Source organism: Pituophis catenifer, unplaced genomic scaffold, assembly GCF_029215685.1.
Source record: "Pituophis catenifer annectens isolate HBS135680 unplaced genomic scaffold, rPitCat1.0.hap2 SCAF_10, whole genome shotgun sequence".
NCBI lineage: Eukaryota > Metazoa > Chordata > Lepidosauria > Squamata > Colubridae > Pituophis > Pituophis catenifer.
This window is the reverse complement of record NW_027256890.1, coordinates 6,221,281-6,237,333: the sequence shown is the minus strand read 5'-3', so window position 1 is coordinate 6,237,333 and position 16,053 is coordinate 6,221,281. Positions and strand designations below refer to the sequence as shown.

The window sequence follows — 16,053 nt, the reverse complement described above, 5'->3', positions numbered from 1 at the left end:
AGGGCTTCCTGCCATTTATAATCGCTGCCCTGCCCTGATAAAACAATACACCCTCCCCAACACACTCACACGTGTAAAAGAGCTGTGGCTTAAACAAATTAAAGGCTTCTTGTAGAGTTTGTCAATGCACTTTTTTTTTTAACCATTTCCATATGTTTGCTTGCATACAATATTTTGGCTCTATTAAGGTGGGATTAGAACTCACCATCTCCTGGTGATTGGCCCAAAGTCACCTAGCTGGTGGGACTAAAACTCACAGTCTCCTGGTTTCTAGGCTAGAATCTTAACCACTGCACGAAACTGGCTCCCTATCCTAAAGCTGTGGTGGCGCAGTGGTTAGAAATGCAGGCTAACTCTGCCAACTGCCAGCAGTTTGAGCTTTACCGGCTCAAGAGTGATTCAGCTTTTCATCCTTCTGAGGACAGTTAAAATGAGGACTCAGATTCTTGAAGGCAATAGGCTGACTCTGGAAACTGCTTAGAGAGGGCTGTAAAGCACTATGAAGCAGTATATAAATCTAATTGCTATTGCTATTAATGATCTGGGTTTAAACAGAACCATTTTTTTTTAAAAAAAGTGATCTCTGTTGTTTCTGGTTCCCCAGCAAGTTTCGCATTTCATTGATATTGTACAAACGAAGTGGCTTTGCTGTCTTTAGTGCTGATGTACATCTGTGGACGGATATTAAAAAAGCACTTTATCAAGATTTGTAAACAGTATTTTAAAATATTGCCTATTTTCCCAAATATGAAAGAAGGAGAATTAATAAGACATCCCCTGATAATAAGCCCAATCAGGCTTTTGAGTGCATGCGCTAAAATAAGCCTCCCCCTGAAAATAAGCTCTCCTCAAAAATATTTAAATGCAGAGTTGGAAATCAGGTAGGATGACAAGATGAGCCCCATCTTGCTCCATTCACCCCAAAATAATAAGACCTCCCCGAAAATAATGCCAAGAACTTATTTTGGGGTTCAAAAAAATATAACACAGGGTCTTATTTTCAGGGAAACATGGTATGTATGTGTGTGTCTGTGTGTATGTATGTATGTATGTATGTATGTATGTATGTATGTATGTATTTTTCTTCAACTGGGTATTTTCCTACGTAAACCAAGTTTCTCAAATTGCAGCCATAGCTCAGTGAAATCACATCCACTATCCTAGGCTTCTTCAGACAGCAAGCAAGCATTTTGCTGCCTATTGGGAGACTAATATAGATCTATTTCGGACTGATTGGTCCTCATCAGTTAGCCACACCGTTACCATATGTTCCCTCCCCGTAGAGGCTAAGTATTTGCTTTCTTCTCTTATCGTAGGTTTTTGTATGTATTTTTCTTCAACTGGGTATTTTCCTACGTAAACCAAGTTTTATGTAGGAAATACCCAGTTGAAGAAAAATACATACAAAATCCTACGATAAGAGAAGAAAGCATATATACATGTGTGTGTGTGTGTGTATAAAAATTTTTATTTGCAAATGGATTCATGATTTTTTAAAAATTAATAATCATGTTTGCACTTTGTGGAGGAGTCTTTTCACAGCAGCTCAAAGTCAACCCTATCACTGTGGCTGCTTCATGAGACTTCTCTTATCAAATTACGCTGCTGCGTTTTATTGAATTAGACACACATAAATGCAGATTTAATTATCACTCGGGCACCATTCTTTCAGGAAAGGAAAAATGGAAAGGAGAATAACGTTTCCTTTCTTCCTCTGCCTCATTTATTTTGTGTCTGATATAGCAATGTCAAGGACCACGAATGGCTCGGTTACTTTACTCGCAAATACGTTTTGTGTGCGATGGCTACCTTTTGTGTAAAATAAGCCAGCATTGCTGATTTACAGGGAACATTTCACACAGGTAACCGTCAATCCCTAATTGAGCGCCAACATTTCTGTTTGCCAATGAGACAGTTGTTAAGTGAACTTTGCCCCATTTTGCAACCTTTCTTGCCACGGTTGTTAAGCAAATCACAATCATATCCGGGGATATTGCAACCGTCATAAATATGAAGCAGTTGCCAAACATCCAAATTTTGGTCACATGACCATGGGGCTAAGTGTGAAAAGTGCTCATAAATGTGGAAAAGCACCACTTTTTCCAGTGACGTCATAACTTCGAACTGTTGTAAAGTAAAGACTACCTGTACTTCCTTCTCTTTCGTCTTTGCACAAGACAAGAACCAAAAGGAAGGAAGAGTTATTTTATTAGTGACAATCTGACAATCAGCTGGCCAGGCGAGCATTTGGTTTTTGGCACTGCCGCGTGCGTGAAAGACAGCTAATCGATGTGTGTGCATGCATGCCAGGAACCCGGAAGACAAACAGGCAAGGCTGAGCGTGTCAGGCGACATGGCTTCACGTGCCATTTTGGGCACACGTGCCATAGATTCGCCATCACTGCCCTGTACCAGTTCATACAAATGGTTGTCCAATCTCTTCTTAAAAACCTCCAGTGATGGAGCATCTACAACTTCTAGAGGCAAGTCTTTCCACTGGTTAATTGTTCTATCGATCAGGAAATTTCTCCTTAGTTCTAGGTTGGGTCTCTGTTTGATTAGTTGCAAAAAAGAAAATCACATGTGTTATTTCATGGCTGGATTCACACAACTACCAGGTGTGTGAGCTTCAAAGAGCCGAGGTGGCGCAGTGGTTAGAGTGCAGTACTACAGCTACTTCAGCTGACTGCTAGTTCAGCAGATCAGCGGATCAAATCTCACCGGCTCAAGGTTGACTCAGCCTTCCATCCTTCCGAGGTGGGTAAAATGAGGAGCCAGATTGTTAGGGGGCAATATGCTATTTAGTATACTGTCTTTGGTGTAAGCCGCCCAGAGTCCTCGGAGAGTGGGCGGCATAGAAATATGACTAATATAATAATAATAATAATAATAATAATAATAATAATAATAATAATAATAGGCCTACCCTGCTATTTAGAAATTCTAAATTTGCCGGACTTGAACATTTTGACTCTACAAAAAAACCACCTTACTCGGAACAGCTTACATCCTCCGACGATACCTTAACAGTTCCTAGGTTCTTGGTTAGGACTCGAGCTGCTGAGCTATTAACCAGCCTCAAAGGCTGTGAATCTCACTAAAGATTAACCAATAATAATAATAATAATAATAATAATAATAATAATAATAATAATAATAATAATTCCTAGAATTCCTTGCTGGCATAGCTGCTGCTGGGAGTTTTGGGGTCAGATCAGGGGTGAAATGCTCCCGGTTCGGACTGGATCGCCCGATCCGATAGCAATGGCGGCAGGTGGTTCGGAGAACCGGTAGCAAAAATCCCTGCGGCCCCCCTCCCATGCCCAGCTGAGCCACACGATCATCAGAGGCTTTTTTTTTTTTACTTTTAAAAGCATTTTTTCTACAACCTCTTCTGCCGAAAAAATGCTTTTAAAAGTAAAAAAAAAACAAGCCTCTGATGATCACACGGCTCAGCTGGGATCATCAGAGGCTTTTAAAAGCATTTTTTTCCTGTAACCTCTTCGGCTGAAGAGGTTGTAGAAAAAATGCTTTTAAAAGTTAAAAAAAAAAAAAAAATGGCCACGCCCACCGTCACATTACCCTCCCCCCACCAAGCCACGCCCACAGAACCGGTAGTAACAAATTTTACATTTCACCACTGGGTTCAGATGTCCATGCAGCTGAGAAACTGCTTTGGGCAAGAGACCAGGAGGAAGGAACTGTAATTGCGGTCTACAGATCACATGTCCGAACAATGTGCTCTCTGGCAATTTAATGTGCGGTGGGCACATTAATGCAAGCCGAGATGATAGCAAGCTTGATCAATTAATTACCCAACTCCAGTTTAGTCTAGGTGACTGCTTTATTTATTTATTTATTGGTTCGATTTATATGCCGCCCTTCTCCGGAGACTTACGGAGACTCCGGCGATTTACAATGCGTTAAGCAATAGCCTTCATACTTTTGTATATACCTGCTTAGTAGGGCTTTTGGCCCCCCCCCCCAAGCGGTGTTCTTTTTTATACAAAGTCAGTTATGTGACAGCACTGGCTGGATCGCAGAACTATGCAACTCCACCCTCTTGGAGATCTAACAAAGTTCAAACACACTTCATAATCGTTTTGTGTCCAGGAGATGAATAGGAGAAGCTGGAAGGTGGAGTTAGGCGTGTCATCAGTTTGACGTCATTGTGCAGCCACAAGAGACCTAGGTCCAGCCCCCCTGTGAATTCTGTTGACCCTTAAAAAAGCAAAGGTTCCCCTTGCACATATGTGCTAGTCGTTCCTGACTCTAGGGGGCGCTGCTCATCTCCGTTTCAAAGCCGAAGAGCCAGCACTGTCTGAAGACGTCTCCGTGGTCATGAGGCCGGCATAACTCAATGCCAAAGGCGCACGGAACGCTGTTCCCTTCCCACCAAAGGTGGTCCCTATTTTTCTACTTGCATTTTTTTATGTGCTTTTGAACTACTAGGTTGGCAGAAGCTGGGACAAGTAAGGGGAGCTCACCCCATTCCGCGGCACTAGGGATTCGAACCACTGAAAAGCCAACCTTTCGATCAACAAGCTCAGCATCTTAGCCACTGAGCCACCACATCCCCCTTGATATAGGTGTATAGGTGGCAATAATGAACTTTTCTGTGCTTTGAACCAAACGAATGCTCCTGGTTATTTATGCCTGATGTTGTATGGCCGGTCTCTTTTGACTAAGATTCCTGTTTGCTTTCAAAAAAAAAAAAAATACTTGCTTGGTAATGTTTTCTTCTAAGGTCTCTTTCAACTCTACGAATCTGTGATCGGGGAAGCATGGAATGAAGGATTTGCCTTCAGCCTTGATTCGGTCAATGGAGAAGACCGTTCTGGTGTGCTACACATTGGCATTTCACTCTTGATTGCATTGATCTCGGTTAGTATGTAGGTATGGCTTCCTCCTCAGAGGAGGCGCCCGGTAGATTTAATGCTTCATTAAAGAGCTAGTATTTTAATGATTCTGGGTATGTGTTGTGCTACGTAGGATGTTCGCTTTCAAAACCTTTACTGAAACAGAACTCACCGCTTCATGTAATAGCCTGCTTCACTGGCTAGTAGCTTTTGCAGTTAGAAACTTAAAGCAGAATAACAGACCTGGAAGGGACCTTGGAGTCTTCCAGTCCAACCCCCTGCTCAGGAAGGAAACCCTATACCCGGGAGGTGAACCTATGGCATCCGTGCCAAGGTGGCACGCTGTTCTGTCCTGGCTCCGGATCCCTGAGGATATTGACACATACCAACAGTCCTTATCAAATTTATTAAGTAGCAAGAATAAACCAAAGTCCGGCAAAGGTGGGCAACCAGCCCAGAAAACAAGATACGATAAGACTTTTCCAAAAATGCTCTGATGATAATTACAAGTTGTTTCCAGCAAGAAACTTACTAACGGCGGCGTGCGACTTAAATAGGCTAGGGGAGTGGCCAATTATCCTCAAGCCTTACTCTCGAGGAGACCTCTTCCTCCTGAGTAGCCACTCCTGCCTTTTGGCAGCCCTGCATGCTCGAGCATTGAGGAGAGGCTCTTCCGCTTCGCTCTCTCCACTTGAAGGAGCCTTTGGAGGTTCTGAAGGCCCTGGCTGAGTCTCTGCCTCTGACACCACATCCTCTTCAACCTCCTTGCTGTCCGACACGAGCGCCGGCTGCGCAGGCTGCTGGCGCGACCCCACACCAGCCTCCTCGTCATTAGCCACGATCTGCGCAGGCTGCTGGCGGGCCACAACACATGCAGAGCCCTCTCTGTGGGCATGCATGCCTTCGCCAGCTGCTCTTCTGGTTTCCAGAGTGCGGGAAAATGGCCTGAAAACAGCCCGAAAAACGGCCCAAAACAGCAAAAAAACCCAGGCCATTTTTCAGGCCGTTTCTGAGCCTTTTTTGGCCCCGTTTTCAGGCATTTTTTTGGGCCTGAAAAACGGCCAAAAAACAGGCTTTTTTTTTTTAATTTGATTTATATGCCGCCCTTCTCCGGAGACTCAGGGCGGCTTACAATGTGCTAAGCAATAGGAATGTGCGCATTGAGCAGTTGGTCTTCCGGTTTCCTGCGCTCTGGCGCGCGCACATGCACACTGTCAGGGTTCCAAGTAACCCGATTGGTCGGGTCCACACAAGGACACACGCACATGCATTCTGGTTGGGCACTTGGTGCTGAAAAGGTTCGCCATCACTGCCCTGTACCAGTTCATACAAATGGTTGTCCATTCTCTTCTTAAAAACCTCTAGTGATGGAGCATCTACAACTTCTGGAGGCAAGTCTTTCCACTGGTTAATTGTTCTATCGATCAGGAAATTTCTCCTTAGTTCTAGGTTGGGTCTCTGCTTTATTAGTTACAAAAAAAGAAAACCACATGTATATCAAAGACAGTGCCAAGAAGGCTCCACACCCATTTGCACTACTCTGGTGACCCTGAGGACACAGATAAACCTCCAAGTGCTTCAACCACCTTCTAAAAGGATGCAAATGACCAGCCGTCTGCAAGGAATATAAATCCTTTCATTCCCCACCATCCAGTCAGAGCTGAAGAAGCTTCTTGGATGAGAAGCGAAACGTTTTCAAAATAAAAACCAAATAAATCCAGTTGCCTCTTGGGGGAAAAAAAGCACTTTTGGGACAACCATGACCTGGAGGACTGAGAATCTCCATCAAAATTTGTATATCAACAAATACTCGTATTTCTTCTGCCTTCTTCTGTTCTCTTTCCATCGCTCCCTTTTAGCAATGCTTCGACCCTGTTATCGCAGAATTACCGTACTTTTCGGAGTATAAGACGCACTCCCCCGCCCCAAAAGAGGGTGGAAATCTTGGTGCGTCTTATACAGCCATTTTTGGCCTCCCAAAACCCCACCCCACACGTCCCGTTTTTGCCAAAAACAGGCATGTTTTTGGCCTCCCAACCCCCTTATGCGTTGCATCTTTGCCCTCCCCAGCCCCCAGGAGCACTCTGCAGGCCTCCCAAACCCTCTGTGCACCCTATTTTTATGAAAAACGGGCCTGTTTTCACAAAAAAAACCCCATGCGTCACGTTCTTGCCCTCCCCAATCCCCAGGAACACTCTGCAGGCCTCCCAAACCCTCTGCGCGTCCTGTTTTTTGCGAAAAATGGGCCAGTTTTTGGCCTCCCAAACCCCCCACGCATCGCATTTTTGCCCTCCCTGACCCCAGGACCACTCTGCAGGCCTCCCAAACTTTCTGGACATCCCATTTTTGCGAAAAACATGCCCATTTTTCACAAAAACAGGACGCACAGAGGATTTGGGAGGCCTGCAGAGTGCTCCTGGGGGCCGGGGAGGGCAAAAACTTCCCCCCCCTTGTTTTGCTCTTCGAAATCTTGTTGCATCTTATAGTCCAAAAAATACGGTATGTTTCAAATGGGATGATATATAAATCCCAGTCGATCCAGACCATACAATTCTTACCTTGCTTGGCTTCCAGCTCTTCCTGGGTCAGCTGGGGCTTTTTTTCTTCCGGGGCACTGCTGGAGGGGGCAAGGAGGGCAGCACTGTTGGAGGTGCTGCTGGCACTCTCCTGGCCCTCTTTGCCTTCCTCCTCCTCCTCGTCAGTATCGTCGTCCAGCTTCACCCGGTTCTTTTCCAAAGGGAGCATGTCATTTTCTTTGGCCCGGATTGCAAAACTGATGGGTGCAAATGACACTGTGGGAGAGAAAGGATGATCTGTAAAGCAGTCATTGCTATTTGAAACCTGTTTGGTCTAGTGGTTGAGGCGTCAGGAACCAGGAGACAGCGAGTTCTAGTTCCAACCTTAGGCATGTAAGTTAGCTGGGTGACTTCAGGTCAATCGCCAGGTGACTGTGAATTCTAGTCCCATCTTACCCATGACAGTTGGCTGGGTAATTTTGGGTCAATCACCAAGAGATGGTGAGTTCTAGTCCCACCTTAGGCATGAAAACTAGCTGGGTGATTTTACGTCAATCACCAGGTGACTGTGAATCCTAGTTCCATCTTAGCCGTGACACTGGCTGGGTAATTTTGGGTCAATTAACAGGAGATGGTGAGTTCTAGTCCCACCTTAGGCATGAAAGTTAACTAGGTGACTTCAGGTCAATCGCCAGGTGACTGTGAATCCTAATCCCATTTTAGCCATGATTGATGGCTGGGTAATTTTAGGTCAATTAGCAGGAGATGGGGAGTTCTAGTCCTGCCTTAGCCATAAAAGCTGGCTGGGTGACTTTGGGCCACTCCTTCTCTCTCAGCTCAAGTCATCTCATAGTATTGCTGTTATGAAGGAGGAAAGTTTGCCAGATCTCTTTGCCACCTTGGGATTTGTAAAAAAATAAAATAAAGGCAGGACACAAATGAATAAATATTTTTACTGCCAGTTGCCAGGGGTGGTTTTTTTTTTTTTTTTTTTTGTTGGGATGGAAGGAGAGATAGGAAGAACAGTCTAATGGAATAGAGGAGGATGCAGCCCCCAGCTTCATTCGTGCTGCCCTTGGCTGAATTTTAATTCTCCTTAAAAAAAAAGAAAAACAAACAAACAAACAAAAAAAAAAGAAATCTGCTCAGACCAGGGTAGGACACAGAAGAAGAAAAATGAACCCAGAAAGCAAATATCAGAAAGCAAATGGTTACCTCCAGCTACTTTTGCCTCGGCCTCTTAACTATTTGCAGCCATGTGCTCCCCCAAAGACCTACTCTGCCCCACCCCAAAAAGATAGCAGTCCTTTATGCTATGGAATCCCCTTCTGAGTGTATCACGCTTGACCGCATCATTATTTGGACTAAAGCAGTAAGTTTTTCCCCAGGAGTTTTGGGATTTTTCAGGCAACTAGTTCTTTTCTATGGATTAAGGGTAAGCTCAGTTATCCATCCAAGACCTTTGGGTAATCAAAACAGCTTCCTCGACACGCACAAGGGAGGCTGCAGCAAGCTTAGAGGGACCTGTGCTTGCTAGTAGCCTTGGGGGACGGGGATGGGGGGGGGGGACGGACATAATGGAGGAGAAAAGCAGAACTGCTGGATGGAAATAGAAAATGCTTAAATCTTAAGGATTAAAAGATGCAAAATTTGCAGCCAGATATCTGGAAGAGGACCATTTTGTACCGGAGCATGGGGTCCCCTTGGTTGCAAAACAGAACCGGGCTGCAACCACAGGGCTTAAACTGTCTCTCCTTTGCTATTGTGCTGAAGTCCCCAAGGTCCTTCACTTAACAACTGTCTCACTTATTTTGGACTCAGTTTTGATGACAGGTCGAGGACTATTTCGCACTGGTTGCAGGACTTAAGAAAGATGAAATGCCAAGGAAATTAGACATGAATCCCATCGGGGAGAAAAAAAAAGAAAACCTCATGTATATGAACAACAGTGCCAAGTAGGCTCCACACCCATTTGCACCATTCAGGTGACCCTGAGGACACAGATAAACCTCCAAGTGGCCTCAATGACTCTCTAAAAAGATGCAAATGACCCGCTGTCTGCAAGGAATATAAATCCTTCCATTCCCCACCATTCAGTCAGAGTGGAAGAAGCTTCTTGAGATGAGAAGCGAAACGCCTTCAAAGAAAAATCAGAGTGTCCAGTTGGCCCTTGAAAAAAAAGCACCTTTGGGACAACCACAACCTGGATGATTGAGAATCTCCAGAGACATATTGTGACAAAGCTTGGCACAGTCCTCTAATATCTGTTGGTGTGTTGTGGTTCCCTCTAATTAGCTGTCACCTCGGGATAAAAATACACAAGAAAATATTATGACCGTACATCCTGCTAATTTTTTTTTAGAACGAAAGTGGAGGGAGGATTAATATATATATATATAAAAAATAGAAAGTGTATTTCCGAGCAGGCTTTTTTTTTCTGGAGACAAAAGACCGATATTACAGCTCTCTCATTTTTTTTTTAACTTCCCCCCCCCTACAGACTCAACCCACCACCGCACAGTTGCTTTTAAAGGGGAAAAAAAAATCTTTAGTAAATTGACTTTCTATTAAAGAGGATGGAGTAAAGCATGTGGATGTATCTGTCCTGAGGCTTATACCCACTAAATTGGAAAGGCCCTTTGTATAATTTGCAATTACTCATGAGAGGTGCTTTTCTACTTTGCAGGGAGTTAACTTGGCTTTTTACTCCTGGATAATTACCACCCACTGTTTGGGGGGTATGGACACCATTTGGACCTGATCAGGCTGCCAGTCTGTGAAAAAAATACAACAGGGACCCCCTTCCTTGAAATTCATTTCAACACCGTCAACCTTTTCTCCAAAACACCTGAGGGCAGGACGAGAAGTAATGGATGGAAAGTAATCAAAGAGAGATCCAACTAGAACTAAGGAGAAATTTCCTGACAGTGAGAACAATTATTGAGTAGAACGGCTTGCCTTAACCCTGGAAGTTCGATTCTGTGAGATTTGATTCAGCCGTATGATTCTATGAGACAGATAAGACAAGTCGATAGGTACATAGATGAGATAGGTAGATAAGATTGTAGGTAGGTAACTAGGTGTCGAGACTCACATCGGCTCGACACATCTTGGATCAGGGAAAAGCATCGGGGGATCGGAGACCTCAGATACAGCCCACGGGAGACCCCGAACGTTCTCCGACGAACTCCGACGGGTCGTGAAGACGGGTGGGCGGGGAGTGCACACAGCGGTGGTGGGGGTTATCGGTGATCTTTAAACTAGGCGGTTGGGCACTCTGCAGCCGGGCAAGGCAGATCCACGCCGGGATTCCAGGCGATGCAGGTGATGATGTCACCAGACCTGCAGCAGCCAGCTACGAATCCCGGAAATAAAGCCGATTGGCTGATAAGACACTGCGGGCTATTTAAAGAGCGCTGGGAGACGGCCGACTTTATGTATTCATTATTGCACTCGGTATTGACTACACCCGACCTGGAGCAGGAATAAACCATCATTCAGCTTCTGAATCTTGTAATTGAGGCGTGGTTCTTCCAAAGTGACCTGGTTCGGTGAGCAAGCCGAGAGTAGGTAGATCATAGAGAGAGAGGTGGATGGAGGGATGGAGAGAGATGATGGATAGATAGATAGAGATGGACAGATGGACGGAGAGAAATAGCAGATATATAGCACTTGATATGGTTAACAACCCTCTCAGGTGACAGACAGACAAGCCTTCCTGAGGTTTTTAAGAAATTGGACAACCATTAGTACAGAATGATAAATGGTTTCCTGCTTGAGCAGGAGGTTGGACTAGAACAGGGGTCACTAACCTTTCAGACCCCAGGGACCACTACAGTCATAATTTTAAATCCCGCTGACTACTAATATGATCTGCCTAATGAATGGCTGGGTGGGCGTGACAAGGTGGTCATGTGACTGGGTGGGCATGGCCAACTCAATGTCACTCACGTCGAGGGGCGCCTCCCCAGCTTCTACTCACCACTCCTCGCCTGCCTGCCTGGGTTCCTTAGGGCCCCAACAGGAAGCAGTTGTTGGAGCTAAGCAGCCACCATGAGAAAGAGTTGGCAAAACAGCTCAGTTCAAATTGGATCTGACTGAGAAGGAGGCTCAGCAGAAGCACCTCACTGAGGACTAGGAGCATAGGCTTTCCAAGCAGAGGGAAGACCTGCGGGAGTGCAAGGCCAGGTACTGGCGCCTGGAGGCTCAGCAGGCTGAGATGGTCAGCCAGTTCCAGGCCATGAGGCAGTCCCACTGGAACGAGGCCCTCTGGCTCTTCGCCAGCAGCGGCGCTTCCCTCCAGTCTTCGCCCAAAGCCCTGCACCAGGAGGCTGAAGCAGACCCCAAGTCGGAATTTCTGCCCCACTCTGACCCACACAAAAGACCCCAAAGGGGGAGACTCTCTGCAGCAACACAAACGTTCATTGCACATATCCGGCCTAGGGGCCATAGTTTGAGGACCCCTGATTTTAGTGCAATATAAAAAATGCAAATAATTTTTCTGTGGACCACCAAAATTTTCTCATGGAACACCAGTGGTCCACAGTTGGTGACCGCTGGACTAGAAGATCTCCAAGGTCCCTTCCAACTCTGTTATTCTGTATACTTTCCAGGGCTTATTTTAGCCATCAGGATGCATTTAAATTAACAATGCATGGGATAACTTGCCTTTTACTTCACAGCCTGTCTCTCATCTTTAAAAAATCATAATTCAACAGCACCTTTTAGAGAAGGGGGAGAGAGTGGAGGGCTGGGAGCCAGACCGAAGGTTTCTCAGGTGCCATCAATGTGACTTTGTCCTCTCAAAAGACAGGGTTTGATCTGGGCTGGAGGCTTACCTTTTATCAGTTTGCCATCATTGCTAATTTTGATGGCAGCTGCGTCCTTTGCATTATTTCCTTCAGCAGCTGAATCGGCATCTTCAGGAGTCTGCTCAGCAGGAAACTGGGTCTCTCCAGGTGCCATGCTGGGCGCGTCGGTAGAAACGTCCTCCGACAAAGAGGCGACCTGCTTTTAAAAGAGGGGGGAAAAATCCACTGTGTAGCACACTCCCAAAACTGGAAGCTGCAGCAGAATAAATGTGAAAAAACCCACCGAGACATACTTTCAATTGGGCAGCGTATCAACCCCACGCTGGGCTCTTAAGGATGTTTCAAACTGATGAAAGAAACTGCTTAAAAATAGGAGGTATTGTGGTCTACCGGCGGCCAGCGGAGCTGGCAGCAGGGTCGGACAGTGAGGAGATTGGGAAGGAACTTGGGCCAGTCCTGGGGAAAGCTTGGACGAGGGCTCTGCATTGGAGGCAGAGAGGGGGCCAAGGCCATCTGATAGTTATGTGCAGCCTCCAGAGTCTGACAGCAGCGAGGCAGAAGAACAGCAGGAGCCCGTTCCCAGTGTGTGCATGCGTGGAACTGCCAGACGACAAGAACAATTAAGAAAACAGGGTCGACTTGGGAGTAAGGCTTGGAGATGATTGGCCCCTCCCATAAGACATAAAAGGGGAGCGAATGGGATGTGAGCTTTTGCAGGAAGCAATTAGTTCATCTGGCCAATTCAAGATTTGAAACTTCTGTTTGTGACTCTGTGCCAAGTTTGGCCTTGCCCTGAGTCTGGAAATTAGCTCTTTGGCACCGTTCCACATGAGATAGGTGGGTGTTGATAACCTTCCTCTGAAAGACTGTTTATCAAGGCTTGCAGACTGTAAGTAAAAGTAATTTACAGTTGTATACTATAAATAAAAGAGGTTTTGTGGGATTAAGATTGTGCTTTATACTTTCTAAGGAAGCCTAGGTCAGAACAGGTATTACCCAGCCTTTGAGCCAAAAGTGGTAACCATAATGATAGCTTAGCAAGTCTGAATAATTTCACAAGAGATGAATGGAGCATTCATCAATAACATATACAGGGAGTCATCGAGTTATGACCGCTTGTTTAATGAGCAAAGTTGTGAAAATGCCTGCCCCCCAAAGCGACTTATGATCGGTCCTCACACTTATGACCATTGCAGCACCCTCATGGTCATGTGATCGAAATTGGGACGATGGGTGACCCACACTTAGGATGGTTGCAATATCTCAGCGTCACAAAAATGCCGTTTACTATCTTTCCAGCCAGCCCTGACAAAGCAAAAGCGATGGGGGGAAGGGGGGGTAGAGAAAGCCACATTCACTTAACGATGGCAGCAAAAATGGTTGTAAATCGGACGTCACGTGTTTTCCCCTTTTGCGACCTGCAAAGTCAACGGGGGGGAAACCAGATTGACTTAACAACCGTGCGACTAATTTAACAGCAGCAGTGATTCACTTAGCCAACTGAGGCAAGAAAATGAGCCAAAACTCACTTAATCAATGTCTGACTTAGCCACGGAAATTTGGGGCTCAATTGTGGTTGTAAGTCGAGGATTACCTGTCTATCTGGGGCCCTTTACGATTTCATCCGAGTGATTCTGTTCTCAAGAGTAAAGTAGATTTCCTTTTTTGTGCGAGTGAAAAAAGAAGATCTTAAAAGGTTATTGTACATGGATTGTAATTAAAAGTCCACGAGGCTCTGATACCAGCAAATTGGCAGCATATGAGAAGGTATTATTACATCTCGGGCTAGGATAAAGGAATATCATTTTTTTTGTCTTTAATCAATGCCGTGATGGAAGGGAGGACTTCTGATGGGGAAGACACATCACTCGTTCAATCAAAACCAGCTTAAGCACGTACAGGTAGTCCTCGATTTACGACCGCAACTGAGACCCAGAATTCCCATTGTTAAGTGAGACAGCGGTTGAGTGAGTTTTGCCCCATGTTACGACCTTTCTTGTGAAGAGAATCTGTGCAGCTGGTTCAGTCAGTAACCCGGTGGTTAAGTGAATCTGGCTTCCTCCCATTGACTTTGCTTGGGAGAAAGGTCGCAAAAGGGAAAATCACGCGACCCTGGCACATTGCGACTGTCGGAAAACGGTCACGAGTCACATTTTTCAGTGATGTTGTGACTTTGAGCGGTCACTAAAGCAGGGGTCACCAACCTTTTGGACCTCAGGGACCACTAAATTCATAATTTTAAATTCTGTGGACCACTAATATAATCTGCTTAATGACCAGCTGGGTGGGTGTGGCTAGGTGGTCATGTGACTGGGTGGGCATGGCCAACTCGATGTCACTCATGTGGAGGGGTGCCTCCCCAGCCTCTATTCGCCCCTCCCCTCCCAGCCACTCCTTGCCTGCCTGCCCAGGCTCCTTAGGGCCCAACAGGAAGCCGATGTTGGAGCTAAGCAGCCACTAGGAGAAAGAGTTGGCAAAACAGCTGGCTCAGTTCAAACTGGATCTGACCAAGAAGGAGGCTCAGCAGAAGCACCTCATTGAGGACTACGAGCATAGGCTTTCCAAGCAGAGGGAAGGCCTGTAGGAGTGCAAGGCCAGGTACCGGTATCTGGAGGCTCAGCGGGCTGAGATGGTCAGCCAGTTCCAGGCCATGATGCAGTCCCACTGGAAGGCCCTCCGGCTCTTCGCCACCAGCAGCACTTCCCTCCAGCCTTTACCCAAAACCAGGAGGCTGAAGCAGACCCCAAATCGGAATTTCTGGCCCCCTCCGACCCACACAAAAAGACCCCAAAGGGGGAGACTCTCTTCAGCCACAAAACCATTCATTGCACGTATTCGGCCGTAGTTTGAGGACCCCTGATTTAGTGCAATATAAAAAATGCAAATAATTTTTCTGCGGACTACCAAAATTTTCCCGCGGACACCAGTGGTCCATGGACCACCAGTTGGTGACCGCTGCACTAAAGGAACTGTTGCAAGGCCGAGAACTACCTGCATTTTAAACAATACAGTCCAAAGACGAACAGAGGTAGATACAAGCATTTTGTCTTGACTCATCAGTACCTACACTACAATAACATGGTTGAAAATCAGCCTCAAATGTCAGATCTAACAAGGGCATTAATTAAGCCTATAACGTATGCAAAAAAACAACCAATGACAAGCCTTATGCCCACAGGAGGCGCAGATTGACATGAAAACAACCAATGACAAGTCCACGGATCCTGTATTTTATCAGAAACAATCCCTATCCCAAGGTAGGTTTCCAGCCTGTTTGATCAGAAGGCACCGTTCAGGAGATGCCGAATACACCAAAACCTGCCTAAAATCCACTAATTCAACCATCAACACTAACACATCCAAGCCTTTGGGGTTGTCTTACAGGTAAGTCCCAAAAGGTGACTTTTTCAAGAGGCAATTGGACTTTCTGGTTTTTTTTTCTTTGAAGACGTTTCGCTTTTCATCCAAGAAGCTTCTTCAGTGCTCCAACGACCCTCTAAAAGGATGCAAACGATCAGCTGTCTGCAAGGAATATAAATCTTTCCATTCCCCAACATCCTGTCGGAGCTGAAGAAGCTTCTTGGATGAGAAGTGAAATGTCTTCAAAGAAAAACCAAGGAAGTCCAGTTGCCTCTTGAAAAAGTCACCTTTGGGACTCATCTGTAGGACAACCACAAAGGCTTGGAAGTGTTAGTGTTGATGGTTGAATTAGTGGATTTTTGGTATATTCTGAAAGTTGCCTCTTGAAAAAACACCTTTGGTGACAGCCATGACCGGGATGACTTGAGAATCTCCACAGTCTATTCCTGCGTGAGCAAGGGGGTTGGACTAGATGACCTCCAAGGTCCCTTCCAACTCTGTTACTGT

General features: G+C 45.7%; 1 protein-coding gene across 8 annotated transcripts in view; it reads right to left on the bottom strand.

Moving 5' to 3' along the window:
* SFSWAP (splicing factor SWAP) overlaps positions 1 to 16,053 on the bottom strand; it is a 124,091-nt gene that overhangs the window by 48,862 nt on the left and 59,176 nt on the right. For 7 of the 8 annotated variants that reach the window (XR_011600836.1, XM_070951295.1, XM_070951302.1 and 4 more), the window contains 2 exons: positions 12,214 to 12,385; positions 7,418 to 7,651 (listed from right to left, as the gene is read on the bottom strand). Coding sequence is in view for 7 of the 8 variants with exons in the window: in XM_070951295.1 (XP_070807396.1) it covers positions 7,418 to 7,651; positions 12,214 to 12,385 (406 nt within the window). In the remaining variant the exon portion in view is untranslated. The remainder of the gene's footprint in view (positions 1 to 7,417; positions 7,652 to 12,213; positions 12,386 to 16,053) is intronic. The other variant, XM_070951296.1, reaches the window with a different exon arrangement.